Genomic DNA, 17,771 nt, shown 5'->3' with positions numbered 1-17,771 from the left:
TTTTTAATTAAAATGTATGGAGATTAAGGACTACTTGCTTTTATATGAGACCTTTTTATAAAAATATGTATGTATGTAGGTAGAGTAGATGTAGGTACAAAAAGAGTTCATTTTTTTATTTTAAATTATAATTGAAAGACTATCAAGTAAAATTACTGACAAAATTTTGAAATTGAAGTGTAGGTACTTAAATAATACATTTTCGGAAATTATAAAGTTCTAAACGAAATACGGCCATTTGATTTTAATAAATTTCAATACAAGTAATTTTTTAATAAGTAGGTACATCTACCGTTTAGAAGTTTAGGTAATTATAGGATTTTTGTAATTAAAATTATAATCTATTTTAATAATTAATCTTATTTTAAGCTCAGACAGCAAAGTCAAATAAAAAAAAATGCACGATTGGGGTCAAACGTACGTGCTCTTATGGTAAAAGTAACTCTAATGTTAAAGCTTTTTACTCAACAAAATTAGGGAAAATTTAAAATTTGATATTTTTAAGGAATTTCATAAGTTTTCTTAAAAAAATAAAATCTGTTTTTATAAATTAATTAAACACTGTTTTAAAATGGCCTTTTACATACAGTGCTGCTAAAAAAATTCCGGATTTTTTTGTCATTTTCATCAAATAAAAGTAAAACACAAAAATTGAACAAAATATTGTTTTAACCCTCTACTGCTTAATTAATATTAGCGGACGAAAAAATTAAAAAATGCTTTACATGGGTTCATTGGGTTGTTTCAAAACGGTTTTCATTAAAAAATTTGTTTAAATTAATTTGTTTAAAAAATTTGTTTATAAGCCAAATTTGGCTTCGTATGCATTAAAGGGTAAGAAATTTTACTAATTTAATTTATTCAGATTATAAAAAGAATACAATTAAAAATATCAAAATATAAATATTTATCATTTAAAAACAAAATAAAGTAAAATAAATAAAAGGTTAAGAATTAATTTAAAATTTTGCTCATTTTAAGACAATGAACCGAGAAAAGCAATTTGTTTTTGTCCGTTATATATATTTTTTCTTGTTCAAATTCTTTCCACTGTCGAAGTAAGTCTTGCTCAAACATTTTCACCCACTCCCAGATCTTACAAAAGATAAAAAGTAATAAAATGATTGAAAAATATTATAGGTGAGCCCCCCTCCCCCTAAAATTTTTGTGGTTACGCCTCTGGAAATGGGGTTAACATGAGAAAAATGTCTCTAAAAGCGAAGGGGCTCCATTTCTGAAGTAAAACATAGCTTCCAAGCAAAATAACAATGTAAAGAAACAAAATTTTCCAACAAAAAAATTAAAGAAATTGTGTAGATTTACAACCCCTTAATGCATACGAAGCCAAATATGGCTTCCGTACTTTTTAACCTCCCAAGAACAGGCCAATAATTTTTTTACAATAAAAATTGGTTCATAGCATACACAATTAGACAATCGATCAGAAATAAATTTTTAATTCCACTTTACTTTCCAAACAAAAGCAGTAATTAACACTTAAACTATGAATATATTCTACACTTTCGATTTCAATGTACACGACTGATCGACTCACCTGTGATCATAAAATACACCTTTATTTTGGGTCGGACACACGAAAAAAACTATCTCTAGGTATGGGTTTTCAGAAACACAAAGAAGAGGATTGTATTTAATCTTTACCATTTTTTTGTAACAGAAAAGAGAAAAGTGCGTACAAACAGACAAAACCATATTTGGCTTCGTATGCAGTAGAGGGTTAATATTTTTTCTAGATCCTTAATATATCAGTCAAGGAATTTGAACACAAAATAATGTTCTTTAATACATTAAAAAAATTTAAAAATCGAAAAATGAAGGAAAGTCAGAGTTTCGTCTGTGCAAAACTAACCGGATTTTTCAAGGATTTCGATTCTCGGTGTTAAGGTAACGGGTTTAAGCGTCACTTCTGAAAATTTTTTGTTTGCAGTGACAAACAAAGTTGTTAGCTTTGTGAATTGTATAAATTATTTAATGGAATAACGGAAAAAACGCATTCTAGTCATAAAATTCGTTACTAAGTCGTAGAACACTTTTAAGTCAAAATAAAACCAAATGTTATCCCTTTGGGATGTTGTAAATTGCAACGTCAAGTGAGTATGATATCGTCAAACAGTAAAAAGGAAAAAAATCAGTTAAAGCAGATCACTAGGGTGGATGCCATAACAAAATATTCCTAAAAACTGATAGGCGAATAAAGAGGTTTTTAATAAAAGATCCTTTTGCGACTTCTTAATCGATTTGTGAGGAGATTAATCTGCCTTCAACATCAAGTACATTAAGGAAGGCTTTGAGATTTGGTCTTAATCTTTTTCCGCTTGGAAAACAGCCATTCCTTAATGCTAAGCATTGTCTAAAAAAGTAGGCAATGAAAGGATCTTAAGAAAAACTTTAAATTTTAAAATGAAAATACTTCACCATGCTTGTATTTACAAAAAATCATCGGAATTGCTCGATAACAAAACGGAAAAATATGTTTTGCAATGATTAAAGCAATTTTAACTTGTTCTATTCCGATTGTTAAATGGCAGCCAGGCGCTAAAACATGGACATGTTTGAAACCAAAAAAATGTGCTCCTTGCCGTGAAGCACAGGAGAGGATCATTGATGGTTTGGGGTGTTTTCAGCTGCAGGCTCTACCCCGTTACACTAAATCAACGGATTTATTGGTCATTTCCAGAACGGAGAGATGTTGGAGCCTATAATGGCTCCATAAAAGGAGAAAGAAATGCCTTTACATTGGCTTTTCCTGCAGGTTAAGATGCCAAAAATTCTTAAAAGCTCGTAAAACAGTATTTCGGGGTAGTTTTGTGTTTTAAAATTTTATTTGATGAAAATGACAAAAAAAATCCGGAATGTTTTTAGCAGCACTGTAAAAATCTGATTGTTTGTTTTAGTGTTTCTGTATACCTAAACATTTTGGTCGAAATCTGCGTTGTCGTTTACGAGAAATTCATTAATGAAAAAAACCATTCTATGGCAGGTACCGTTAATAACGGTACTAAAAATATTTGTTTGTATTTCCAAAGAAAGCTTTTATTATTTTATTACACAAATTTTAATTAAAATCGTTAGAGCCGTTTTTGACAAAAAATGAACTGTTAGTTTTGGTCAAAAAAAAAATTCAATTTGTCCTCTAGGGAATCACCCAAAACTGTTAACTACGAATTTTGAAGAGAATCGCTCCATTAGGCTGTAGCTCCAGGTACACACAGACGGACAGACAGACAGAATTGCAGGACCCACTTTTTTTGCATTCTTCATATCATCGTAATGTCAGGTAAAATTGTTATTGGAAAAAAGTATGTTGATTTTCTTTTCTAGATTAATAAATAATATACAAATTTTGTGTTTTTTTTTTTTATTATTTACCGTTTAAGACTTTTAATAGTCGTGTTTTTGTGGTTACTCAGTATTAGCTCAGTTAAATTTGATGTACCTTATTTCAGAATGGTTGAAAACACAAGAACTTTTTTTTATTATACACTCCTGCTCAAATTTAACGCACATTTTATTTATTTTAAAGTAAAGTCTTGCTATTACTTTATGCCACAGCATCATGGTTATTTTCTCAAATGAGACAATAGTGATCTTAAATTAAAGGTATGGAATAAAATGTTTTCTCGGGAAGATTTGGGGAGAGATTTGCTGAAGTCTGTCTGTTAACCCGCGAGCATTTTAAAGAAGAGTCATAAAATTTCATGGAGTTAAATCTGCTTTACAACACCTACGGAGTTAGCGAGCCTTTTTAGACCTAAGTTAAGTACCCAAAAATACTTGACTGATGCCCTCGAACAGCATCTGGTTCCAATCACCCCTAAATTTGGTCCACAGTTTAGTCTGATGCACGATAATGCATGCTAGAGTAGTTTGAGAACATCTTCAAGATTTTAATATTCCAGCTTCGGATTAACCACACAGAAATCTGGATTTGAATTCAATAGAACATGTGTAGGAAATATTGAAAAGATGCATTCGCGACCGAAATCCACCTCCAAGCAGTCTTGATCAACTGAAAACTTCAGTGAAAGAAGTGTTAAAACAAAACCTTCAAAAGTTAATTAGTGGAATGGACAAACGACTGCAGGTTGTCATATGCGCTAGAGGAGACTATACCAAGTATTGCACACAATTATGGGAAAGAACCGTCACCAGCTTCCATTTTTTTTTAAATTTTTCTTCTTAAAAATAAAAATTATTTTATAATCAGTTTTCAGACCTTGAATTGTTAAATTTTGTTTATCTTTTTTTTGGTTGATAATACTGTTGCAGTTTAGCATTTTTTCGACTTGCTAAACAATAACAAAACACAAAAAAATGCACCAAAGAATTTTAAAGCCTTTTAAAATAAGATGCAGGGGTATAACTTCAGACGAAAAATGTGTGCGTTAATTTTGAGCAGGAGTTTATGTTTGGTTAAGGTTCTCCCAACAAGGAACGTCTAATCTGCACCAAAAGATGTCTTTTTTTCTATTAAATAATTTAAATTTTTCTTTTGAACGACTGCGCTAAATGGAGGCGTTTTATATATAAGCGGCATAAGCAGCAGAGTCATAGCCAGGTTATTTGTGTGAGGGAGGGTGGATAGGATTTTTTTTTTAATCAATTTATTTCGCATTAAGTTTGTATTGATATAACAGAAGAAAATACAAACCGCCAGACGAGTATTATTAAATTAGCAAAGAAAATTAATTCCACCCGCCTACGACGCGTCGCGACACGTGTAGCAAACTTTTTTAAAAATACATTTTCAAAGGATGTTGATATCCTCAATATTAATCAGAAGTGATCTATCATTGTTTTTGAGTTATAACAATTTCAATATTCCATTTATTTGAATTTATTATTCGTTACTTAGATTTTATTATTACAATTTTAAACTTTTCAAAAATGTTACTTTTAAGCATCTCTCTGAATGTGCATATTTTACAAAAAAAAAATTTAGTTGATCTTATAAATTTTAACTAAAATTTTGCTCAGAAATTTTTGAGAAGAATTGAAATGATTTGGAAATAAAAGTTTTTCAGTTTTACATGAAGTCTGAAGTCCGTCTGTCTGTCTGTATAAGGACCTACAGCCTAAACGGATGGACCGATTGAGGTGTTTTTGGAATTAATTTTTTTGGACCAAAAATAACGGTAGGTACTTGTAATATACCGATTTTAATAAAGTTGAAATTCCTCAAAAACGGCTCCAACGATTTTGTTTAAAAAATTCAAATGTAAGTTTCAAGACAAGGTCTATCTATCTTTTATTGAAAAAAAAAATTTTTTTTTAAATCATTATTAACGGTACCTGCCATAGAACCGTTTTTTTTTTAATATGATATTCTCCGAAACGGCTTATTCGATTTCTACGAAACTTTTTGTCAAGAAGCACTTATGTATAACTCAAATTTGAAAAATCAAATTTTTGTGTTTTTTGAAATTTCGTTTTTAGATGTTGAATAGTGATTTCTACCAAATGGCATACCAATTTTATTTTAAAACTTTTTTTCCAAAAAATTATTTATAAAAAATTAGTTTTAAAAAACAGCTCTAACGATTTTAAATTTTTTTCTTCTAAAAATGCATCTTAATATATTAATCAAAGCTGCATACTTGAATTGGAGGGCAATTTGTTTCAGATTTTGTTTTATTTTTTTTAAATCGAATTTATGTTTTTTTTTTTTTTTTATTTTTAGTACATTTTCCAAATTTCTTAAAAATGTAAGCAACTCTAAAGAGCAAGTTCGTGCGACCCAGTCGAGCATTTTATTTATTCCGGTTTTGTGTTTTTGTTTAAAAATAAATAAGAGCATTGAATTTTAAAAACAAAATTAGTACTTAATTCCTATGTACATAAAATTTTGAAAAATTTTTTCGCACATTACTCCTGAATCACCCTGTATATATTAAAAAGATTTCATTTCTCTATTAATATATGTATACTTATGGCCAATTTCATAAAGCCTTTTTAAATATTTATCAGGCTTTTACGTCCTAAAATTATGTTTCCTCCAAACAAAAAATGTCATTTAAAAATTTAAAAGCCTGTTAAATGTTTATAAAATCGGCCATTAGACTTATTTACCTAAAACCTAAGACTTTTGAGTTTCAGTCTTTAAAAACTTGTATTATATCAAATGTCTCAATTCGTCAATGTTCAACAAACCCATTTTAAAAACTTCACTAAGAAATTTAAAAATTTAAAGTCCATTCCTTCGTCTTAAAGAAGTGACAATCCATGAGTGAAATCTAAGGTCAACCTTTCGCGTCAAAACCACCAAAAAATAATATAACACAAAATATGATCTGGTATAGATAAAGATTCATTTTCTGGCAAAAAGGAGCTAGTAAATCTTCTCTGACCTCTAGCAAACTCACTTTAGACGAAGGTTATACACGCCCAATAGGGATGTAAAAGCGATGATGTTTTTGTATGTACAAGTAGGTACCTATACCAAATGGCCTTGCCGCCAGAAGAAAGCAAAAAAAAAAAAAAATAAACCAAAAGTAAAATAAAAGTTTATTTTCATGGAACAAGCAAATTGATATCCATATAATATTACATAGGTACACCGCACACATACATACACACAACACATACTTATAGACATAAACGAAACGACTAAAGTATCTACAAGGAACATTTTTGTTTCAGGAAAATGAGAAATGTGGCGGCATTCAAGGCCAATACAGTAGTTTTTGCTGCTGCTGCTGCCTTGCCTCACTCAAAAGAACTTTAATAAGCCATGGAATGAATATTCATGATATTCGGTGAAGGAATATAAGGTTTTATACGAAATGAAGGCGAACACAAGCATAATTGACTGAGCAAACTTTGTATTGCGGATTTGGAAGCCCGTCCCCATCCTAATTGTATACAACAAAGTTAGACAATTTATTTATGGATAAATATTTATTTTTTCAAGTTTATTTACGGAGTTAGGCTATTGACATGTTTTCTTCATGATGTATTTTTCAGAGAATAACAATGAATTTTAACAAGTCTTTTTATCACAAGTGGTAAAAATGTTTAAGAGGTGACAATATATCTATAGAAGATACATATAGAAAAATATAAGATTTAAAGCAGACAATTTAAGACCGTACACGTGTGTGAGTTGGGTATAGCCTTGAGAATATACTCGTTATTAAAAATATTCGTTATTTAAAAAAAAATAAAAATCAACACAAACACCATGTGGGCAGTCTTGAAGCAAATCAAACAATCACAAACTTGAGAAAATGAACCTTCATTTCATTCGCAAACATTGAATTGGGTCCTTGAATCTTTTAAGCTTTAATTGGATTCTACCCCGGTCGTTGTCGTTTGAAGGTATACGTATATAATATGACGAATGCTGCTGATGGAGGGAATTTTAAACCTTTTTGTGTAGACTTAAATGAAAGTAATTTAAGCCCACATATGTACAACCAACATACTGTATAAAAATAATGACAGCTTATTTTTACGTTCAATCATTAAAAAAAAAAAGAGTTAGGTTTAACGAGATATTATTTAATCACATTTGACATTTTGTGGCTGTCGCTAATGCAACACTTTTTCAATCAATAAAAACTAAAAATATCCTCTGGGAAATCATATTTCATCATCATATTTCGTAACAATTTCCGATTTTATTTATACATATGGATTAGAATTTGTTATTTGAGTGAGCATCAATTTCCTTTAAAGGTTTATCCCGTATATTCCCATAGGGTGCTCAATCTTTGGAAGCTAATCAATCTAAAATTAGAACTTTCTATATTTAATTTAGGTAATTTTATAGGATACATAAACATATTTATGTAAATGCATCAATGGCCCTAATTTCAGATGATTTTAATATTTTTGGATGTTGAAAAGTTTGAAATTTAAAACAACACCTACTGAAAAATTCTTTAAGTTAAATAAAAATAGATCAAAAGTGAGAAACACTTAGAAATGTCGAGTTACTTAACTCATAAGGTTAGAGGTTAAATTTGGTGCGTCAAATAAAAGATAAGTTGATACTGGAAATATTAAAAAAAAAAAAAAAAAAAAAAAAATAGGATGGTTCCTTTTAAAATGGGAAATTTTATGTGGCAACTCTATTTTTGAGGCAAATTTTCTACATGACTAAATTTATCATATATTTAAAATACCAAATAAAAGCCTGAACATCTCGAGTTCATTTTTTTTTACGTATGCATAACTTTATATAATTATAGCACCTACATATATCGTAAGTCAAAATGCAAAATGATTTTGAGAGAATAAATTGATCGTTCATAACCAGAAGAAAAAATAATGCACTTTTCTGAAAAAAAAAAAAAAAATGATTTGAAAGTAAACAAAAAAAAAACACTCAAAAATGTAAAAAGTATCAAAGTTATTTATGTATCATTTAAAAAAGGTAGACCTCTACCCCGGTGCTTCTCGGTGGTCTCTTGTTGTGCCCAGTTCTCATTTACTTATATCGCAAGTAAAATAAATACAGTCCATTTGATGAGCATAAACTTAGTCAAAAATGTTAAGGGTCATAAGTCATAACCCATAACTTACAATATTTTCGTACCTGCACCACGTACACTATGGCGTATACGTGTTAAAAAAATAGAGAATTGAAAATTCTTTACCTTTTTAATTTTTACAGCCTAACGTTCATGGAAATATGGATGCTAATAAAATTTGGTACTATGGTTTTCAGAAGAAGGTATTTTTTAAGGAAAATGAGAGACACCTTGTGAAGAAAACGCAAAACCTGTGAACCGAGAATAAACAAAAACTGATACGCCATTCTTCAGAAACTATTATCACAACAAAAACATTACTGTTGAAAAAAGAGCCAAGTTATCCTATGTTGAAATTATGCTGGCACAAAAAGTACTGAGATGTAAAAGTGTACCAAGTTCTAAATTTTGGGTTCAAATTCGTATCAATAAAATTTTGATTGTTCTCTTGACAATTTTTCTTAATTATCGATTTTTAAAGTTATTTCAAAAATTGCCAAGTAAACAATCAAAATTTTATTGATACGAATTTGAACCCAAAATTTAGAACTTGGTACACTTTTACATCTCAGTACTTTTTGTGCCAGCATAATTTCAACATAGGATAACTTGGCTCTTTTTTCAACAGTAATGTTTTTGTTGTGATTTCACTACTTTTTGCAAGGTATGGCTGTAGAATATAAAATCTCTTTATTTGATGAAAATTCAGTGAAAATGGGTGGTTGCCACGCCCCCTGCCTGAAATTCTCAAACTTTAAATTTTTTCCTTTGTGTAAACTACCAGCTCCACCATTCTACCAAATTTCAAGATTCTACGACAATCAGAAGTGCTCTATAATAATTTATGAAAATTCAGTGGAAATGGGCGGTTGCCACGCCCCCTGGATGAAATTCTCAAGTTTTAAATTTGTTCCTTTGTATAAACTACCAGCTCTACTATTCTACCAAATTTCAAGATTCTACGATAATCAGAAGTGCTCTATAATATATGATGAAAATTCAGCGGAAATGGGCGGATGCCACGCCCCCTGAATTGAAAATCTCAAATTTCAAGTTTCTACGATATCGGGAAGTTCTCCATAATTTTGATGATCTGTCAGTGAGTCAGTGAGTCAGTGAATCAGTGAGTCAGTGAGTCAGTGAGTCAGTTACGGTTTTTGCGATTTTTGAAGCCCTATATCTCAGAAACTACTCATCGTAGGAGGCTGAAATTTTGTGAGGTGTTTGGTTTTGACGAGCTCAACAAATGTAGTGAGTTTGAAATTTCTAGCATCTTTGGTGTGGAAGTTAGAGGGGGGTCGAAAATGGCCTGAGTTGTTTCCTGTAAATAAGGGTGTAGTGCCAAAGTTGCTAGAGAACTTGGCTGGGCACTACCGTGCCCCTTGATTCGATACAAATAAGACAACATTTCAAAAAAAAAAAAATAATTGATTCGTTTCAAAAAATTAGATTTTTTAAAATATAAAATTGGGTTTTCAAAAAATTTGAAATCTATTATGAGGAATACTTAAAAAAAATTTCGTGGAAATCGGTTATGTACATTATTACGAGAAAATCAGACGGCAAGAAATCGATTTTATCAAAAAGACCGTTTATAGGATTGCGTGTGATAAAAAGCAACACTGGCTAGTTAAACCTTGTAAAATGGAAATGGAGTCTGAATTTTGGGGCAAAATATTTTTCCGACTTTCCTTGCAAAAATTCTTGCTTTGTTAATTTTAAGCCATTTCTAGTGTTTTTATCGATTAAGAAGATATCAACTATGCATAAAACATGTAGTTTTGATAAAAAAAAATCAATATTTCAAAAACACTGTTTTTCTAAATTTTTCTCACTTAAATATTTTTAATTTACATTTATAAACAATAATTCGACGACTTAGTGTAGACCAGTGCCGATAATTTTTGAAAATAAAAAATTATTAGCAGTATATGGTATATGAAAGGGGAAAAATAAACTGCCCACAAACAAATTGGGGGAAAGGGGGTGGGTGGGTGAAAAAGTGGAGTGGGTGTCAATAATCGCGGTTTTTTACGATTTCTGTCAAAAGGAGATCTCCTAGCGAAAAAAGTTAAATCCAAAAGTTGTAGATAGCAAAAGTGTCTACAACTTTTACTCAACCTATTTTTTTGTATAACCTCAAAAATATTGGAAAAAATTGCAAAAATACGATTTTTTATTTTTATCTTTTACAAAAATGGTTGGATTTTAACAAAACTTAGTTAAAAATTACTTTGTTGTGTTTTCTATCTGTTTTAAATATTTTTTGAGCAAAAAGTTAATTTTTGGATTTTTGACGAATTTAATTTGAAAAAAATAGCCTATTTTTCATTCAAAAAAGTTACCGAAAAAATTTTGGATTTTTGAAAACTTTGGAATGCAATTATTTAGATTAAAACATATTTTTTTAGATTATGTGGAAAAACTATACTTTTTTTTTAGAAAATATTGAGAAAAGTTGAAAAAAAAACAAAAAAAAACGATTTTTAAGATCCATTTTTCGAAATTTTGATTTGATGGTTTCACATTTTAGTTTTTCGGAATTTTGGTTTTATGTATTTTGGGTTCGGGATTTTGTCTTTTTGGGATTCTGGATTTCCAAGATTTTGGGTTTTCTGGATTCAGACGGTCGAGATCATGTCCGCCACCCGTTTGAAAAAAAAAAAATTTCAATTTTTTTTATTTTATTTAGGGGAAAGGTGCGAACAGTGAGACAGTGCAAACAGTGAGACAATCCATTATTCGCAAAAATGCATTTTTTGGGATATTTAACTTCTAAGCTAATATCTTTGCTCCAGATTGTCGTAGACCAAAAAATAAACATACATTCTCTTCTTTATAATATTTTCTATCGTTGTATGTTCATTGTATTTGAGTGAGTAAATACAGAATGGCAGCCATTTAAAGTCAAATTCTTGTTGCTAAAAAACACATTTTTGTCATTATTTCGAAAAAAGCTTATATTATGATTGACATTTTTCTAATGTGCACCAAATCGATAGAAAATGTTGTAACGAACAATTAATAGCTTTATTTTTTGTCGTAGGACATTCTGAAGTCGAGTTAATCCCAAAAAACGATATTTTTGGGTGTTTTCGCACCGGTTTTGCATGCGTTCATTTATCAATTGCTCGGCCATCTTTGGTGATAAAGAGCTGATTTTTTCTTTAAAATGCAGGACATGAATAGGGCTACAAAATAGATTAGAGAAATGTCAATCATAATATAAGCTTTTTTCGAAATAATGACAAAAATGTGTTTTTTAACAACAAGAATTTGACTTTAAATGGCTGCCATTTTGTATTTACTCACTCAAATACAATGAAATTACGTACAACGATAGAAAATATTATAAGCAAGAGAATGTATGTTTATTTTTTGGTCTACGACAATCTGGAGCAGAGATATTAGCTTAGATGTTAAATATCCCAAAAAATGCATTTTTGTGAATAACTCCGCTAAAAAGAATGATCAGGTGGTTAGAAATTGGGTTTAAGCCTTTTAAATACACCCCTATCGATCCATGAAATAAAAACTGACAGTGCTTCTCTGCGCAAGGTGAGGCCCTTTTTACTTTTAACCCTATTCGCAGAAAAAAATTGCATACAATTTAAAGTTACATATGTTTGTAATCATATCAGCAAAGGAGTCTAACTTTACATTTGTTGGGGGTGCTGAAGATTGATCAGTAGGTATCAACAATTAGTCCAATTTCTTGTTTTTGCGAAATTTTGTTTAAAAGTTTTAGATTCCCCGAAGAACCAAAGTTTTCCTTAACAAAAATTACCCTTAACAAAAATTAGACTTTTTTGTGACAAACCATCACGCTGTGGAAATAAGCGTTTACGTTAAAGTTTGTTTTTAAACTGTTGTATAACCAAATTCACTTAAGTATCAAGTTTAAAGAAAAGTGTTTCAACGGTACACTATGTTGTTTCCTTCTTTATGATCACTTCAATATAATGGATGAAAACATTTCATAACAACAATCATGAAATGCGAAACTAAGACGATCACATTACAAAGTAATGTGAGTCAAGTCACACAAATGTTTTTAAAATGACAAAAAAAAAAAACACAAAAATGTTTACTTAGACTTTCAGATTTGAATATTCAAACAAAGGTATTTATACGCTTTTTAATTCTTAGCATTTATAAATTCACAAACTGTCAACATACAAATGTCTTCATTTCATAGAATAGGTTATTGATTAATCACGATTAAAACAACAAGAGTGTCGTGCCTGCCCCCTCTCATGCCCATCTATCACATAAAGGGCACGTGACATCTTCTAAAAAAATCTAAACTTTGCTATTAATAGGTCAAAATCCACTCACCTGAGGTGTCCGAGTGTCCTCATTTGTATAATTACACTGACAGCCCTCTTCACAGCAAAGCCGCACCAATTCATGTTCGCCGCATGTGCATGGCTCCTCGTCCTCCTCGTCGTACGCGCAATCCTCACGTATTAAAATAATATAATCGGCTTCGAAAAATTCATTGCGCGTCTCATCGAACACGACACGATTTTTACGAGCTGGTGGCGGTCGATTTGGTTTTTTAAGCAAACCACGCAACTGACCGTTTAATTCACGCATTTCGATATCGAAATTATTATCCGTTTGTAATCGATCTGTCACTGAGGATGATGTTCGAAATTCAATTAAAGAAGAAGAAGATTGTTGTTGTTGGGAATGAGTGTTGTTAAAGTTAAAAGGATTTTTTTGATTTTTCACTTGCTTCGTAGATTTAATCAAACGGAACTTTTGACAAAAATTACATTCACATGCGTTTTCGTTGTTATTTTCACCATCACGTTCACGTTCATCATCATCACTTGTACAACAATTGTCGACAAATTCAGAAACACCTAATAAAATTGAACGCGATCGCAATTTATTTTCTTCTATTTGTTCGTCGTTCTGTTCGTTTTGTTCTTCTTCGTCAAGTAATTCGTCGTAACACTCAAATGTCACTGAATCGTCAGAAAATTGATTTGATTTATTGCGATAATTTAAATTTCGAACATCGAATTCGGATATCGATGGCACTGGTCGACTTATGTAAAAAATATCTTTTTTATTTTTCGAAGTCGAATTTAAAGCACTCTTTTTTGTTTTATTATTATTTTCTTCTCCTAATCGACAGTAGTTGTTGCTGTTATTCTTTTTATTATTATTTACAAATGAAGTATAAGAAGTACTTATATGAGATTCGTTATTATTATTGTTGTTGTTGTTAAAATGACAGCTGTCACTTTTCGATATTAAATTTAAATTGTTATTATTATCACTTAAATACAAGCTATTTTTAACTACTGGTATTGGAGGAGAATTGCTTTCATTATTATTTATAATTACATCATTTTTAAACTTTATTTGAGTATTGGTGGTGGTAGTTGAGAAGCTTTTTGGTAATGGTTTATTCTCTTTGTTAAATGAAAGAGAGAGATTGATGATGCTGTCACAATTATTGCACGACGATGATGATTTTGATGAGCTCTTGACGTCTTCTTTATCTTTGTGTTGTTCGTTTTTGTTAGTTATGCTTGATGATGACTGCAATGCTATTAATGACCTCGTTAGTTCTGTTGCTGCTGTCAATCGATTTTCGGCAATGGACGATGACAACTCGTTACCGTTATTATTCGAATTTTTCGCAATCAATGATGGCTGCCAGAGATTGGATTTTCGTGAAACTGTCAAATCTTTGAAGTTTTCTTCTAATCTTTTTAAGCGTTGACTTGCTTGGAATGCATCTTCATCATCATCATTATTATCATCATTATCTTCAACAAGATGGCTGCTGATAGGGTTAGTGTTTTTGTTATAGTTGACAGGTGTTGTTGTTATTTGAATTGAAGATGGGTTTGTTGTTGGTGTTGTTGTAGTGTTACTACTACCGTTACATTGTTGTTGTTGTTGTTGTTTATTGTCATTGTTATCATTATTATTGTTGCTGCCTTTGTTGAATAATTCCTTTTTTACATCACTAACCTTTAACAATGAATGAGAAGAAGAAGCTTTTTGTTGTGTATAAGCATAACACCTCGCAGGAGATGTGATGACTTTTTCGTCGAAATTGTGCTGGTTATCGTTGTAGTCGTTTGGAAGAGTAATAAGCGTTGGCTGTCGACGACGTGACTCGTCGCTAGCTTTTTCCTTTTCACTGTCGTCGCCGCCGCCGTATTTGTATCCTTTGCTATCGTAGTTGTAGTCGCTCTGTTCTGGTTGATACTTCTTCTTCTTCTCTAACTCCTCTTGAAGCCTAGAGCTTTTGCAAAAATTTCTTGCTTCTGCTTCGAATTCGCATACAGATTCTCCTGGTGATTTCGTCGATGACGATGATGATGGTAATGATGATGGTTTAGGTTTTGGTGGTGTTGGTGGAGCTGACGATGATGGTATTGGTGAAGATGATGATGGTGTTGGTAGTATTGGAAGAAAGTAGAGATTTTCGTTTAAATTATTAACCAATTCGTTATTAATAAACCAAAGGGTATTGTTAAGATTCGAAGCACTTAGAATAAGATAGTTAAACTTTTGCACAGATGGAATAACACTAACTTGATTATTGGGGTGGCCCGAAGTCAATACGCCCGACGACGATAAAAACGACGACGACGATGAAGAAGACGCAACCCACTGGGAGTGTGAGCTCTGGCTGGCGACAAGAAAAATTCTTTTCGGATGACAAAAATGGCCCAAAGAATCACTAAGAATTGCTTGCAGAGTTTCTGCAGCACCAAAAACTAGACACGGATCTAAATTATAGCAAAAAATATCACCAAACGGACTGAAATAAAGTTCACTTAACACAAAATCACACGAATTGGCAGAAATTGGACCTTTAGCCAGGGAATTTTCAGTCCTTTTTGGAGGAGATGATGCTTTTTCTTCAGCTGTTAGACATTTTTTTGCAAAATCCTGCACTGATGGTGGACTACTAACCGACGACGTCGAAGTCGATGCCCAACTGGTAGTGGTGCTGGTGGTATAGGTGTTCGTGTTGGTGCTTGTGCTGGTGCTATTGCTGTTGGCCTGGCTCAAGTGTTTACCAATGTGCTTGTCTGTTTGTGATAGCTCCTGGATCGATGATGCTGTTGGAGCTATTGCCGTTGCTAGACGTTCGGTGCGACGACAGCGCCTATGAACGCATTCCAACGGACGTGGTTGGGGCAGAACTGCGCATGTTATGCGACCATTACCGCTCACTGATGTCGTCGAAGTCGATACACATTTGAAATTCGAGTCTACTGTAGTTGTCAATGTCCCATTGCCTTTGCCTTTGCCATCTACATTATCATCATGGTGAGTGTCGTTCACAAGTGCGGATGCGCACTGAACCGACTCGACAACAGCACAACAAATACCTTTGCAAGTGCTGTTGATACTTCCACTGCCAGCACTACCATCATCCGCACCCCCATACACATCCGCATCACCCGTAGTATAGCTAATGCCCACTTGGTCGTGTTGTCCATTGTTGGGGGCTGAAACGGAAAGCGGTGGAGTGTAAATAGAACCTTTTGTGGCGGTTCCATTACAACTCCACTCTGAGTTGCATGGAATTTCACCACGAATGTGGTGACAATGACGGCAATGGTGGTGGCTCAACGTTTTGTTATCATTTTGCCTTCTCCCAATGCGATTTGCATTGTCTATGTCCTCTAGAGCTGATGGAGTTGTAGGCGGTTTGGTGGAAGTTGGTTGTGCTGATGGTGGCAGTGGTGGAGAAAGGAAACGTAGTTTTTCACTGTCACATTGGTTAAGTTGAAGAATGTTAATGTGGTTCAATTGGAGTGAAGAAGACATTGCTTTGTTTTTATTCGACCGTCACAATTTAATTTTGTTTGCATTATTTTGTTTTTTTTTTTTTTTTTGTGTTTTTAGTTTGACTTTTCGATTGTTTGTTAAATGCTGTGAATAGAAAAAAAAAATAAAAGTTAATTACTTTGTTGATGGGGGCGACAAGAAAATGATATAACCACTTCCGGTTTGAAACGGAAGTTGATGTTTTTAATACGATTTTACAAAATTGTAACGGAATTTTGTTTCACAAACGGGTTAAGTTAATTTCCGTTATTTAAGGGATGTAACTTTCTTCGAAAATGTAATGTCGATTTAGGAAACCTGTTGAACATGAAAATGTTTTGCTTATGCCAAAGCAATGGGGGATTTTTTTTTATTTACCTGATCATCAGATATTGAACACAAAAAAAAAACAATTAATGTATTTCAAAAATGTCGAAGGGTTCGGCTGATTTTTCAAAACTTCGGCTTATGCATTGATTTGGAAATTAATATTTTTTATTTGCATTCGTAAAAATAATGGATCAAACGAAATGCTGATAGGCCAACTTAAGGGCTCTCAGAATTTGGTTGTTGTTTACCCCAAACCCTTACGGTTTTCGATTTAATGGAGTTCTTGTGAAATTTCAAAAAATCCCTACTTTGTAACAGTATTTTTCTTTCTCCGCCCATAACTGATTTTTGTTTGTTACAATTCTTTCTCTAAAACATTGCCTACCTAATAATAAGAAATAAGTTATTAATCGAAATATTTTTTATTTTATACACCATTTTGTTGCAAACTAATTAACAATTTCCAAGTTTTATAAAAACTCAATTTCTTACTTTTATTTCAGAGCAATACGCCGAAAAAACCTTGTTTTGTTGTATTCAAATTGTAATATCTTTCGATATAACTTCAACTTTGGTCATGGGCGTAGCTAGAGATTTTGTCTAGGGTGGGCCAGATGATATTGTCCACCTGAAGCCATAACCGCATTAATGCGCAATTTTTTTTTCTTTACTTCTTCATTGGCAAATAATTCGCCAATCTCTGTTTTTTTTTAATAACTTGAAATTTGCCAAAACTTTATTTATAATAAAAGCCCTGTTCCATTCGAGGTGCTAGTTTACTCGTGAGTAGAAATCTAGTACATCTACTATACTTTCATATGTCCTCGAGTAAAAGATCATGTGTTAATTGTAGTACTAGATCTACTCATGAGTAAATACCACCTCCAATGGAACGGGGCTAATACATATATTCGATCGATAAATGTGTTGTACAGCTGAAAGAGGGGGTGAAGAGGGGAAAAGTGGGAGAATCTCAGATTTCATGATCTATTTGCGACTTGAGATTGGATCCGAGATTCAAAAATCTGAATCTCGATTTCAAGATTCACACATTTGTCTGAACATTTCTTGTTGTTTTATTTTAAAATGTTTTTTTTTTTTTATATGAACAGATGTCGTGCACAATTACAA

At 32.0% G+C, this 17,771-nt stretch overlaps 1 protein-coding gene across 5 annotated transcripts in view; it reads right to left on the bottom strand.

Annotated features, from left to right (window-relative positions):
- The window catches only part of LOC129911548 (uncharacterized), a 107,061-nt gene extending 90,684 nt beyond the window's left edge, over positions 1–16,377 (bottom strand). For all 5 annotated transcript variants that reach the window (XM_055989377.1, XM_055989378.1, XM_055989380.1 and 2 more), the window contains exon 1: positions 12,834–16,377. In XM_055989377.1, coding sequence (XP_055845352.1) covers positions 12,834–16,310 — 3,477 coding nt within the window. In that variant the 5' untranslated portion in view covers positions 16,311–16,377. The remainder of the gene's footprint in view (positions 1–12,833) is intronic.
- Positions 16,378–17,771: the final 1,394 nt, after the last annotated feature.

Source organism: Episyrphus balteatus, chromosome 2 (assembly GCF_945859705.1).
Source record: "Episyrphus balteatus chromosome 2, idEpiBalt1.1, whole genome shotgun sequence".
NCBI lineage: Eukaryota > Metazoa > Arthropoda > Insecta > Diptera > Syrphidae > Episyrphus > Episyrphus balteatus.
The sequence above is the reverse complement of the archived record's forward strand: the minus strand, read 5'-3'. Positions and strand labels throughout refer to the sequence as shown.